At 41.2% G+C, this 13,388-nt stretch overlaps 1 protein-coding gene across 1 annotated transcript; it reads right to left on the reverse strand.

Moving 5' to 3' along the window:
* Positions 1 to 1,561: 1,561 nt before the first annotated feature.
* RESF1 (retroelement silencing factor 1) lies at positions 1,562 to 12,975 on the reverse strand. The gene is made up of 3 exons (XM_056847278.1): positions 7,485 to 12,975; positions 2,565 to 2,642; positions 1,562 to 1,665 (listed from the first exon to the last, which is right to left on the reverse strand). The coding sequence occupies exons 1-3, from the start codon at positions 12,973 to 12,975 to the stop codon at positions 1,562 to 1,564; spliced, it is 5,673 nt and encodes a 1,890-aa protein (XP_056703256.1).
* Positions 12,976 to 13,388: the final 413 nt, after the last annotated feature.

The following is a 13,388-nucleotide window of genomic DNA, read 5'->3' on the forward strand; positions in this document are numbered from 1 at the left end:
ACTGTGCATCCTCAGCTGTACGCTTAAAGGTTCCCCAGGTCTTAGTCTAGCACATTTAACCACTACACTATGCTAGCTAAAGGATTACCTCTCCTATTACCTCTCCTAGCTAAAGGATCACCTCTCCTATGACCATGCAGTAACTCTGGTCAGCACAGCAACACCTTTTAGTCATTATGATTCCTGTGAGGATGCATTCCACTACATCTGTTCAACAGGCTTTTTCTGTGGCTGCTGCTATATTATACAGTAGCCTTCTAGAGGAAAGTAGCTCTACATCAGTTTTGTAAGTCACTTTGAGTCCCCACTAGGGAGAAAGGTGGGATATAAATAAAGTAAATAAATAGGTGTGTGTGGGTCCCAGGTCATGAAGGGTTTTAAAGGTAAGCACCAGCTCGGAAACCAATAGGCAACCAATGCAAAAGTCACAGCCCACCCTGATGATCTGTCAGTTTTCACCAACTGCTGTTTCCAAACAAGAACAGCCTTACATAGAGCTCATTGCAGTTCTCAAATCTTGAGGTTAGGGCTGCACACATTGACATGATCAGATTAGCAGTCTCCAAATAGGTGGAAGGCTTTATGGGCCAATTGTAGTTGGTAAAAAACCCTTTTGCCCACTGCAGCAATCTGTTTCTCAAACACTAGAACTAGGTCCACCAGGACTCCTAAGCTCTTCAGTGTCTGCCAAAGCTGGACCCCAAAAGTAAAACATTACACACAACTTGTCAAAATGCAATTTTAATATGAAACCCTTTAAAAATACCAGAGTGTAACAGAAGTTCCAAATATTATCAATACATTTTAAAAGGCACAAAAGAATATTCAATATTACTACAGTTTGTAGAGCATGAGGTTTGAAACATTAGCTAATATAGCTTACAATAAGGTTTTTTATTTACAGTAACTAGCTGAAGAATCTAAATAAGATCTTAGCCCTGGTGAATTTGGAGTCAAAATACAATCTTGTTCTCAAAACGGTTAACATTGCTAACCATATCTAACATCAGTCTTTGCTTCTTTTAACCATAGTACAGACTCCTGTTTCCTAAACCCCACTAACTGAAACTACAAAGAAAGTAAATGTTAATTTCGACACGTCTGTAATGTTTCAGCTAGCTAGACAGCAACATCTCTAGTTTACAGGGTTCCCTGATAAATATGGTAATGCTTATCTGCCTCTGTTGCACGTTCCTCCTCAAAGTTAAAAAACCACAATATCCATTTAAATGCCTAGATAAAAAGACACATTATGTTTTTCTGCACTGGTGGTCTCTCAACATACTAAATTATGGGGGATGAACTAAAGAGGATTACGAAGATTACCAGTAGAAACAGTATCACTCCATTATTTAATCAGGCCCATGGACAAAATTGTGACTGTTCTCTGAACTGAAGTGGGACAATACGCACACGCGGTGTACAATTACGATGTCCACTGTGCTGATATTAGTCAAAATATTATTGTCTGGCCAAAACCATCACACGACTATGCAGTCCAGTCAGGCAAAGTAGATCATGGTAAACGTTCCCATGATACTGCTCAAAACTTAATGGATTCCTAGTTTAGAGGGCTACTATCCAGGCTTCGGCTTCTTTTTTCCAGGTGCATCTTCTTGTAGGTCTCAAATGTGGCATTGGATTTCTGTGGAATATGATCTTCAACTGCAGAATGGCAACAAAGACACCCCTTTGTTTTAATTTTTGTTTTTCAAAAACGGTTTTGAATATTTACATCCCACTCATCAAGACTGCTAACCACCAATACAACCACTTAACCTGCCTCGCAAATCTGCAAATTGGGAGAAACAGGATCAATCTTGGACTTTACATTTCAGGCACTCCCAATGCCTCAGAAGTTGTTGGGTTTTTTGAAGGGAGGAGAGAGAAGGATCATTACCATTGTGACCAAATCTGTGGATTCTTGCTGACTACCAAAAGGGAGATTGGTTGAAAGCATCCTCACACATCAGATATAATAAGCAGTCCCTCATGTGCATTCCTAAGTGTATAGTCACACAGAAAACCAACCCTCTGAATCAATTCCTAGTTGTAATTTGGGTTGTATTTGATGTCTGGAACCAAAGGAACACTTTTTGATAAAAGTTTAATTTTATTTTAGTACGCTTTTTAAAGTTCTAAAGCAGAAATATTTTTAAATGCTGCCATCAACATATTACTGAAATTTTAGGTAGACAAAAAACATCCATCTACCTTAATAAATCAGCCTCCATGATTATATCATACATCAGGCACAGTTTTATTGGCCTTACACACAGCATTTAAATGCGATCTCATCTTTCATAGTACATCATATTTGATAGTCTGAGCAGTCTGAGTCACTTCACATTCGTGAGCACTGTGCAAAAAGCAGGGGACAGGTGAGTAGTCCAGGTTCAGCCTGGATGGTATTTTTGTCCCAAACTACACCTCCGAAAGATAGGACATTTTGGAGGACTTTCATTCATAGGGTCGCCATGAGTCGGAAGCGACTTGATGGCACTTAACACACACATACACCTCCGAAACACAAATTTTTAATTTTAACCTAAAAACAGAGTTACCTTGAGTTGCCACTTCATCAATTTTTCTTTTCTTCGGGGGAAGGCAATTTAACCAATCTTCTCTTTTACTTTTGACAGCTGAAAGAAAAAAAATAGAAGCTTCAAAGTTTTCTAACTAATGTAGCAACTGATTGACTACAAATGTTAAGTTTAAAACGAATCAGTTCTTCATAACCAAGGTGTCAGTACATCGTCTATGTACTAAGGTGATCTCCCAAATCACCTGAGAGCTGCCATCTTTGTATTGGGTTTGCACACACTCATTGAGTGTTCTAAGTATGGCGTTAAAGATATAGCCTGTTTCCTCTCTTGGAGCTCCCTATATTATCTCATGAAGACTGCCAACTGGGTCTGCGCTTACTACCCTTCAATGACACTACATGATTTAGGTAAAGGTAGTCCCCTGTGCAAGCATTCCTGACCCATGGGGTGATGTCACATTTCAACGTTTACTATGCAGACTCTTGTTTACGGGGTGGTTTGCCACTGTCTTCCCCAGTTGTCTACCCTTTACCACCAGCAAGCTGGGTACTCATTTTACTGACCTCGGAAGGATGGAAGGCTGAGTCAACCTTGAGCCAGCTACCTGAAACCAACTTCCGCTGGGATCGAACGCTGGGGTTTTGAGCAGAGCTTTTGATAGCAGTACTGAAGTTTACCACTCTGCGCCACAGGGCAGTGATTTGGTCCCATATAATTTGTAGGAAAGTGAAAAGGACTATATAGGGGTCACCATCTGGCCAGTCACAAGCTACTGGAATCCCGCCAGCTTCTAAAGAGTAGCTCATGCAGAGAGTGGGAGAGCTTCTACATCTGGGGTGTGTCATAGGCAGCCCAATGGGCCCATTTTGTGCTCCCCACGGTATCAGAATTCCAAATACCAACTAATACCCTCCTATAACTTCTCACCATACCCCTTACAGGACCCAGCAAGAATTTTCTGTGAGGAAGGGAAGGAGATCAGAACTACCACCTGGGACTCATCTTGTTTATTGTTACAGCTAATGGCCAGCATAGAATTACAAAACAGTGCAGGTACATATATACCGTTAAATGAAAGCAGAGGGAATAGAATAAGATATCCTAAAAAGGACAAGTTAAAATACGTTTATCAACATATTAAAATACCAGTAAAAAAACAAAACCAATAAACATTATACCTTGATTCACGCATTACTCATCATCTGATGCATCGCAAATAATATAACCCTTTTTGTTTTGAACATTCCTTTTGGTAATGGCCTTCCAACAAGCTACATCATAGGATATAGCAGGATTTTTATCCTCGCGCAGAAATTGAATAAACTCTCTTTAGTTATAGATTGATGTAACAGGCCAAATCGTTGTAACCAGGGTTCAATTATGGATCTTCTAAGTTCCAAATAAAATTCGCAATGCAATAAAATGTGTGACAGGGACTCTTCCACTCCCATTGTACGTAAGCATTTTCTCAGCTCTCTGGGTTGATTTAAAAATCTGCCCAGAAGAACAGCCGCAGGGAGGGCATCAAATAGTGCTCTAGAGAATGCCCATCTCAGTTGAGGTGACGTGATGTTGAAGAGATATGGGGCCATGGCTTTGCCACACCACAAAATAATAAATCCCTATACACCCCAGAAAGTTGCGCAATCTCCAACTGAAACTCCATATCACGGAAGCGTTGGTGGACTATAGCTTTTGCTCTGTCCAACCCTAGGTCCATCAAACGCACAGGATCTATGCCAATTGAAGGAAGTTTATGGATTATCCTAGCTGACCACTGTGGATACGGAGTAGCTGATAGAAGAAATCTTAATAGACCGATTGACATACAGTTTAAGAAGAGTTGGTTTTTATAACTTGCTTTTCTCTACCTTTAAGGAGTCTCAAAGCAGCTTACAATTGCCTTCCCCTCCCCTCCCTACAATAGACACCTTTGTGAAGTCGGTGGGGCTGAGAGAGTTCTGATAGAACTGTGAAGTCCCAAGGTCACCCAGGAGGCTTCATGCATAGGAGTAGGGAAACAAACCAGATTAGAGTCTGCTGCTCTTAACCACTACACCACACGGACTCTCTGTGACTGTGCTTGTCCTCTTTGCTAGTCTTTTCCATTATGCTAGACCAGTGGTCGGCAAACTGCGGCTCCGGAGCCGCATGAGGCTCTTTGGTCCATTGAGTGTGGCTCCCCGGCTCCCCACCCCCCCGTCTGTCGGCTGATGTGGCTCCTCCACATCCCCGCGCCCAGCCAGGCAGAGGTGCCGTGCTCCTGCAGGGCTCTAGCATGCCCCAGGCGGGAGGAGCCAGCAGGCGAGCGGGAGGCGGCGCCCCCTCCCCCGGCCTCCCCTCCTCTCTCTCTCTCTTCAGCGGGGTGGCAGGGAGAGGCGGCGGCAGGCCGCCCAGGCTGCTGCTGCAAGGGGGGGGAGAGGCAGGCTCCGCCTTGTGCTGGGCTGTCTCGAGGCTGGTGGGGCTCCGCCTGCCCAGCTGTTAGGCGGGGTGTGCCGGGCTGTTTCCCTGCCCCACCTCCTGCTTCCCTGGCTGCCCGCGCCTCTTTCCCGGCCGGCTGTTTTGCTGGGAGCCCGCCCCCCTCCCTCAGCTCCCCTCGTTGTCTGCGAGGGGTGAAAGAGTCGGCGGAGTCGTCGGTTTGTCGTCCCGTGTCGGCCGGTAACTCTGCCGACTCGGGACAAAATCCTCATCCCTGGCTGAGCATGGGTGGACGTTTGGCTGACCGGGGGGGGGGGGAGATAGCAGAGCAGGCTTCTTGGGAGGGGCCGTGGCTTGGGGGTCGGCGCGGACAGGCGAGACCTTCGCCCTGCCAATGAATGGGAGGTTTTGCCTTGGATTTGCCACTCAGATGCACATTTTCCCCATCCAGATTCTCAAAACTCTGCATGGGGGTTATTGGTCATTTGTGAATGGGAGGTTTTGCCTTGGGTTTGCCACTCAGATGCACATTTTCCCCATCCAGATTCTCAAAACTCTGCATGGGGGGTTATTGGCCATTTATGAATTGGAGGTTTTGCCTTGGATTTGCCACTCAGCTGCACAACTCAACAATAAGCCCCCCTGCAGAGTTTTGGGAATGCAGATGGGGAAAATGTACAGTGTTCGTCAGGCATTGTCATGATTTAATTTTATGGATACCTTACTTATTTTTTTCCCTCCTCAGAGGCCATGTCTACCCACTGGCTTTCTTGTCGGTAGAGCTGGACTTGTCGGTAGACCTGGGACTCAGCCGGAGGCCAGGTCTACCAATAGGCTTTTATGGCGGTAGACCAGGCCTCCAGACGAGGACTCCGGACGGGGAGGGGGAAATGGCAGGGACTTACAATTTAATTTGTATCAATAAATAAGACCACTATTAAGTATGATATCAAGTTTTATTCAGTGTACCTATAGTTTAATTAAGACTTAAAACTTTAATTAAAGTTTATTAAGTTAATAAACAGTGTACCTACCTATATAGTTTAAGAAATCTCAATCGTTGTACTGTTGATATTTGGCTCTTTTGACTAATGAGTTTGCCGACCCCTGAGTATTCATTAGGAAATTAGTCAGTCACCCTGAAGTTGGGACATGCTTAATAAATCCATTAATGAAATATATGCCAAACTACGAAAAGGTTCAGCAAAAACTAACATGGTGCAGTGGAAGTGGCCCCTGAACAGAATTGAGGATTGGGGGATTTTTTTTGGCCCCTGATCAGAATTGAGGATTGGGGGTTCTACCCTGGGAGGAGATAATTATTGCAACTTCCTTCTTGCTCCCAAAAGATCAGGAGATATTGAACCCGATGCATCATCAGTTACAGATGAGATCATGGAAGTCAGAATTCACAGAAAAGGTACACTCAGTATCGGGCTGGCATTCACAATCTGGAATATTTTCACATAACTGATACCATGCTATTTGTTACAATTCTTATATTCAAACTTTTAATTCAAGGAATCAATGAAGTGGCCAATAGTTCCTAAAAACCACAGTACAAATAAAAACCATCCCCACCAAACACACACAAGAACAAACTCAACAGAAGAGTAATTAAATTAACTGAAGAGAGTGGCAGCAGAATATATAGTTTACAAATTAAAAAGAATACTAAAAGCTCTTCAGAAGAACTACACGTTGTCAGACATCTACCACTAGCGCAGAAGAAGTTGCACCACCCTAAGGAAGGTGTTCCACAGTGTTGGTGCCATCAGCAAAAAGGCCCTGTCTCACATCACCAGCTACCTCACCTCACATAGCGAAATTAAACTGAACAGGGTCTTGAGAGGCTCATACGGAAGGTCACCAGTCTTTAAGAGATCATAATCATAGGCTGACTATTGAAGGCCTCTGAAGGCTAGTACTTGTACTTAGAACTTTGACTTAGGACCATAAGGCAACTGGGAGCTAATCAGCATTCAATGTGTTCCAATCAACAATCAACTTTGCAGGCTCATTCTGGCCCAGCTGTTGCTTCTGGACCACTTTTCAAAGCAAAGAACACAAAGTATGTATTATACTGCAACACTCACAGAAGCATGAATAGCCATGTATTTTCCAGAAGACATAGCTGGCAAATCAGCCCAAGTTGGGAAAATGCCAGCATCACCACCTGAGCCATCTAAATACAGTGCCAGATTCGAAAACACATCTACACTGTAAGTCTGCACCTTAAACCAGAAATGCAACCTCGCCCAACACAGGCTGTAGCCACAGACTTCATTAGATAGTTGCAAAAGTTGTATCCATGCCATGAAGATTATTTTTGTGGTTTGTAACGGGGGGAAATGTTAAAAAGGACTCTTCGTTTACATGAATATGCTTTCTCACCACTTACACAGTCACACTATAAAATCAACAGTTTCGATACCAAAATAATTTCCATTCTGCATTTGGCCTTGTGTTTAATTTACTCCAACATACATGGGTTTCATCTATTTAAAATGGATACAGTACCTGCAACAGGAGTTGCCTCTTTTTCAGGAAGCTTCTTCACCTCTGGAACTTCTTCAGAGACCAAATTTCTAAACACTATTTCTGGACACATCTTGAATTCAAGCATTGGGGTTTTTGTCACTTCTGATTGCTGGGAACATGGAGTGTAGTTTTTCTCATCTCCAGGGTGTTCTTCAGCAGTACTTGATTTCACATGCCAGACTGATTTGGAAGGTGATTGTTCTAGGTTTGTCAAACAGATGCTTCGCTCAGTCTGCTTGAATGCAACTTTATTCAAATAATTTTTCTTTTGCTCCCTTTGAAGTGTAAGTATATTACTTTTTCTATTACAAAGTGATTTTTTATCAGAAAGGATTTTGCCCCCGTCTCTCTTATGAGCACCCCATACCGCCTCTTTGCCCAAATAATTAGTTTTGTACATATTGAGATGCTGCCCTCTAAATGTTTGCAGTTTAGAAGTTTTGGTATTGTCTGAAAGTGATCTTCTGTATTGCCACACATTTCCTCTCTCTTCTGGATATGCAAATTTCTTCAGATTTCTTCTCACCAAGCTTTCTTTATTCCGCCGGATAGGCCCAGAACTACTAGATTCATTATGTTCTGTTCTCATGGCTTTGTTATTCTCTGAATGTCTTTTAATTTTGCATTTCTGTCTGTTTAAATGTTCTTGTGAATGCTGAGTATTATTGTACGTTCTGGAAACCAAGTCAACACTACTTAAGTTTGAAGAGTTTGTAACAGTACTACATGGTCTTTCTGAAGTTTTCAGTTTTTCTTTACTTGCAGTATGTTTCTTCAGCCCCCTCTTTAAGGTGTGAGTTGGTCCTTTAATTATGTGAGTTTCACTCGAATCTCTTTTAATTTTATATTTTTCATTTTTTTTACTAGGTTTGTTTACCATACTTCTATGCCGGAGGGTATCTGACATTGCTTTGTCGACCACTGATTCTCTTCGAATCCTCTCTTTGTTAGATAATTCTCTTTTACAGGCAGATCTTATAGATTCCCCCTTTGAGTAACCGCTTCCTGAATACAACAGTTCTTGACTTTTAGAAACCAATGTTGCACATTTTTGGTTGCACAATTCAATCTGAACCTTTTCTGGCAGTTCTTCTGTCCTCTGCTTTTTTTTATTAAGTTTCAGAGACTCTAATTTCTCTAACGAAGGAACTGGAATAAGTTCTTTTTCTTCTTTCAATGGCTTACACTCCTTTTCTTGAAAGTCATTTTCTCTGTGTACAAAGGTTTTACTGCAAATTTTGTTATTTTCATCTTCTGAAGGAAGGTTATTGCTGAAAGGATATATAGTCTGCTGTTGACTGTTTAATAAACAATCAGTACTAGAAGTATCATTAGTTTCTGGTTCCTCTTTAATTGTAATTTCAGATGGCAAATACTGACCCAATTGCTGCTTTAAAGCAGCCTCTTTATCCAACATACATTGACAAGGGTCCACTACATACTCTAAACCTATCCAACCCTTTAAACAACAATATGACTGACTTGCCGGTTTCTGGACTGTTTCTGCTGAGGTATTTGTGTTCTCACTAAGTATGGTCTGAATATGGCTTTTATTTGTATCTTCTGAAGTTATCAAGATCTTATCGTTTTCTCTATTTTCCAGTTTGTTAGAGGACTGACTACTGTATTCTGGAAACAATTCTTTCATTTGTTGAGGGTTTAATATTGTGATTTTTATTTGGTCCAGAGCATGATTTGCATCAGAGTTCTGTCCACAAGTTTCAGTCTCTTGTCCATCTTTTATATAGATTAATTTAGTTGCAGAATCTTCATTTCCAGTTTTTTTTAATACCTTGGAATCATCAATTCCATAAGGAAATTCTTTTAAGAGTTCAGTCAGCTGATCGTTTGGCAATGTCAGTGCGATGTCAATATTGTTCACGGAATGTGCTTGATTCTCATCACTTGGTACATACTCTTGGATACTCTGTGTGCTACCCTCATCAACAATACTGTTTCCAGGTACCTTTTGGTTACCAGTGGCCGAATCTGCGCTGTGAACATCATTGCAAGATATATTTTGCTCAGTATCCTTTCCAGAATTAGGATTACATAAGTCAGTGTTGTTTTCTTCCTCAGAATCTCTTTCATTCACCTCATCTGAAACCTTACCACTTTGGGGTACCTTTGAACATGGTAAGTTTAACAGTTTTTCTGCAGCGGCCTTTGATTGGGGACCTAGTGATGGTAACAAGACATCTCCCACAGATGTGCTCCCATTTATTTCAGAGTCTCTTTTCCAGTGGCTCAACTGTTGTTCTTTATTATATGAATCAGGCCTCTGGTCCTCTGAAGAGGTGTTATTTTCTGCTTTAGATTTCAAAGAACTAGTATTAAAGATACTAGCTATTTGTGAATTATAAAATGCATCCCCTTGAACTAAAGTACACACGCTGGATATCTGCAATATGTTTTTATTCAGTACAGAATCTTCTGGTTCTACCATATCTGGACTGGTTTTAGGAGCACACTTTTGAGAAACTGGACTTGTGCTATCATTATCAGTTCCTGGTAGAAAACAGTCTCTAGAATAGAGTGGCGGTATATTTTTCCCCAGTTCTAAAGGACCAGTTAGCCCCTGGTTTGGATCACAAGAGCAGTCTGTTCCAATTTCAGCTCTCTGTATTCCATTTTTCCCGGTGGATTTGGCCATCTTCTGTGGCATACCTGAATGTACATCCTTGACAGTACCACAGCAATCTGATGGAGAACAAGCAGTTATTTTTATTGGTTTATCAGCATCTGACACTGTGAGAACACATTTATATAAACTGTGTACACTGCCTTCTTCAATAACTGGATACACTGTTTCCAATATAGAAGATACTTTCTTTTCCTGCACTTCATTTTGAAGTCCCTCTTTAGAAAGTATTAAGGGAGAAACAATAGCTATTTGAGGTTCAGAGCTCTTCAGTGAACTAGAACTCATGGTATCAAGCTTTTGTCCAAGAGATGAAGGAACAGAAGACAGACTCGGTTCATTCTTTCCAACTGCAACACTAGATTTCTCACAGTCTGTTAATGCATTTGGGAAGCTTTTCATAGCACAGGCTCTCTCTTTATCCTCTACTATATCTAATGGGAATGAATTAGTTGTTGATTTTGATTTTTCACCTAAGTGTTCATTTAGAGATGCAGAACAGCTTTTCCTCCACAAAGCAAGACTTGTTTCTAGCTCCTCGAAAGAACAAGTTCTTTCCACAGTACAAGAATTCCCAGTAACTGAGGACCTCTGAACTATTCCTGCTTCTGGAACAGTGACAGCAAGAGAGGATGAGTTAGAGCTATCATTTCCACTGTTCCAAGAGGTAATGCTGTTATCAGGTGCTCGGAGACAATTGTCTTTATTCTGCTGGATAAATTCAGATCTAAAATTCTGGAAATTTTCACTTCCTTTTTTTGCTATTCTTTCTCTTAACTGTGAAGATGCACTTGACGCAGTTGGATTTTGAACTGAAACTACACTCTGACGATTAGTCAGTATTTTATTAATAAGCATTCTTATTTTATCCTTGTTCGACATGAAGGACATTTTAATTAACTGATCCTTGCTCAACGCAGAAGTTTGTTCGAAACGTGGCCTGACATCCGTGGATGTCAAAGGCCCTTGGGTAGAAACAGTTTGTGACATTTTAGGGCTAAGCCTGGAAGCTCTCTCCATATCATTCACACTGGTTTCAGACTTGGCACATTTGGAATCTAAGACAGAATCAGAGGAATTCTTCTCATGGATGACCAACTGTTTATTCTGATTTCCCTCAGTACCTGCAACATGCATATTAAGCAACATCTCTTCATCAGAAGTACCTTTAAGTAAATCCCGAAGAATCGGATGTAAGTGACTCTTTGTCCTCAGTGGCAATGAGGAACTGTCTTGGATCTGACTGGAGCGACGGGCAAGAAGTGAAGGTGGCTGATTTTGAGTGTTGTCATGTGGCAGTAAGGAGGCAAGTTTCTGAGTCGCATCATGTGAGGGAAGTGAAAATGTTTGCTGAGTGGCTTGCAGCAATGCAGCAGGTTGCTGATTGGTATTAGATGAAGGAGGTGAAAGATCAGGATTGTGCATAGTGGGATCAGATGTTTTTGACTTCTGTTCTGCAGATTCAAATAACTGCTGTTTTAACTTGTAGGTGGCTTGCAGAATGTCACGTTTTTTTGTTATTGCAAGTATTTTTTGCCAATCCAGTTCTAGACTTTCTTTTGTTATAGGTTTAGACTTAATCAAGCTATAGAGAACATTTCCTGAGCTTTTTGATATATTATCTTGTATTGTAATGCTAGTTGTCTGTGGCGCTGACGTTTTATCAAGAGGAATGGTTCCAGGTATTTGAAGATTGTTACATATACTTTTTAAGGCCTCAACCGCTGACTCTGTCAACTCATCAGAAGGCTGATTTTCAGCGCTATGTCCATGTCTACTATCTGCAGCACCTCCAACTTCATTGGTTTCTCTAGAGATCGGTACAGATTCAAGTGTCTGAAAGCCCTGAACAGAATATGAACCACTACTCTGATTCAACTCCAGATTCTGTGGGTTTTGAACACTTTCTTTAGACGTATTTTGAACTGGCTGTGGTAGTACAAACTCCCCATGATTTATTTGTATAGGAGGCACTGCATATGGTGGTGGTGGAAGGTTTGTATTAGTAGCTTGAGGAATGACCTGGGCTGCATAATGAGTAGGTATGGTATATGGTGAATATACACAGTTGGAGGCATACTGCTGTGATTGCACCGCTGTAGTGGAGGCTGAATTCATGTCATTTATTTGGTTCTGAATATTTTGCCCTGAAGGAAAAGTAAGGCATGAAGAATTAGGCTGAGAATTTAGGAAATGGCTCGATACTTGGTTAGGAGACACTGTAGCATGTGTTTGAGAGTCAGTATGTCGATACTTGGGCACTAACATTGGAAACCTTTTAGAACGTGAACTATTTATGTTACCTCGAAAAACAAAAGCTTGTACAGATTTAGAACAAATTTTTTGTGGCCGATTATTGTACATGCTTGAGGCCATATATGGATTCGGAGGTCTCTGCACAGTATTTCCTGTGCTAAATTGTGGTGCTACAGGGGAGAAAGTGTACACATTAGAATTTGGCCAGGTGTTCTTAGCCATGCCAGGTGTCATTTGGACAGTCAAGTTGGAAAGTTGTATAGGTGGATGCAGGGCAACGAAATTCTGTGTTGTCCCAAAGCCTGTATTAGGTACTGATGCCTTTAGGAAAGGTGGCTGAAAGTTGTTGGATCCCACATTATTTGGAGAAGGCAGTTCATTTGCCACCATGTTCTCAGTACTGGAATGTGTTCTTATCACTTGATCATTTCCAGTGTAAATTGAAAAATTTTCAGTTGATGTACTTGCTTGAGAAAATCCAGATGCAGGCTGCTGTGAGTGATACATTCCCTGAACTTGAAAATTCCTTGCTTGTAAGTTGGCAGTGTGAAGTGGGCTTACAGTCCAATCCATCGTGCTGCTGGTGGTTTATGATCCAGAATCTATAGGAAAGGTAAAGATATTTATTCAAATAAGGTGTAATTTGGTCTACATAGAAATGCAGCTTTCTCAACAACAACAAAACCCCAGCAAAACAACAACAGCAATCTTGTTTGCTGTACAAATTCTGTCAATCCCCAATCTAATATGGCATTAACATACAAAAATTGCTTTCTTTACCATAAATTTGTTTAATAGTTTTGTAGGTTCTTACTGTATTGATTACAATCAGTATTTCAAGCCCATAAACATACTACTAGTAAAGAAAGTAGAAGAGATTATGTTCCAAAAATCCCTCACTCCATATAAACAAAATAGGTGCAAAAATGTCTGAACAAGTAGTTTGCCTAGAGAGATCTGACAATCTCAGCAAAAGAAGTAAATTG

This window comes from Euleptes europaea, chromosome 3, assembly GCF_029931775.1.
Source record: "Euleptes europaea isolate rEulEur1 chromosome 3, rEulEur1.hap1, whole genome shotgun sequence".
In the NCBI taxonomy this organism is placed as follows: Eukaryota; Metazoa; Chordata; class Lepidosauria; order Squamata; family Sphaerodactylidae; genus Euleptes; species Euleptes europaea.

Bases quoted from the DNA above. Each gene is read 5' to 3' on its own strand.
- RESF1 (XM_056847278.1), bottom strand. From the start codon at position 12,975: ATGGATTGGACTGTAAGCCCACTTCACACTGCCAACTTACAAGCAAGG. The intron at 2,643-7,484 runs GTACTGTATCCA...TTTTTCTTTCAG, and splicing joins AGAGGCAACTCCTGTTGCAG to CTGTCAAAAGTAAAAGAGAA. The intron at 1,666-2,564 runs GTAACTCTGTTT...GCCATTCTGCAG, and splicing joins TGATGAAGTGGCAACTCAAG to TTGAAGATCATATTCCACAG.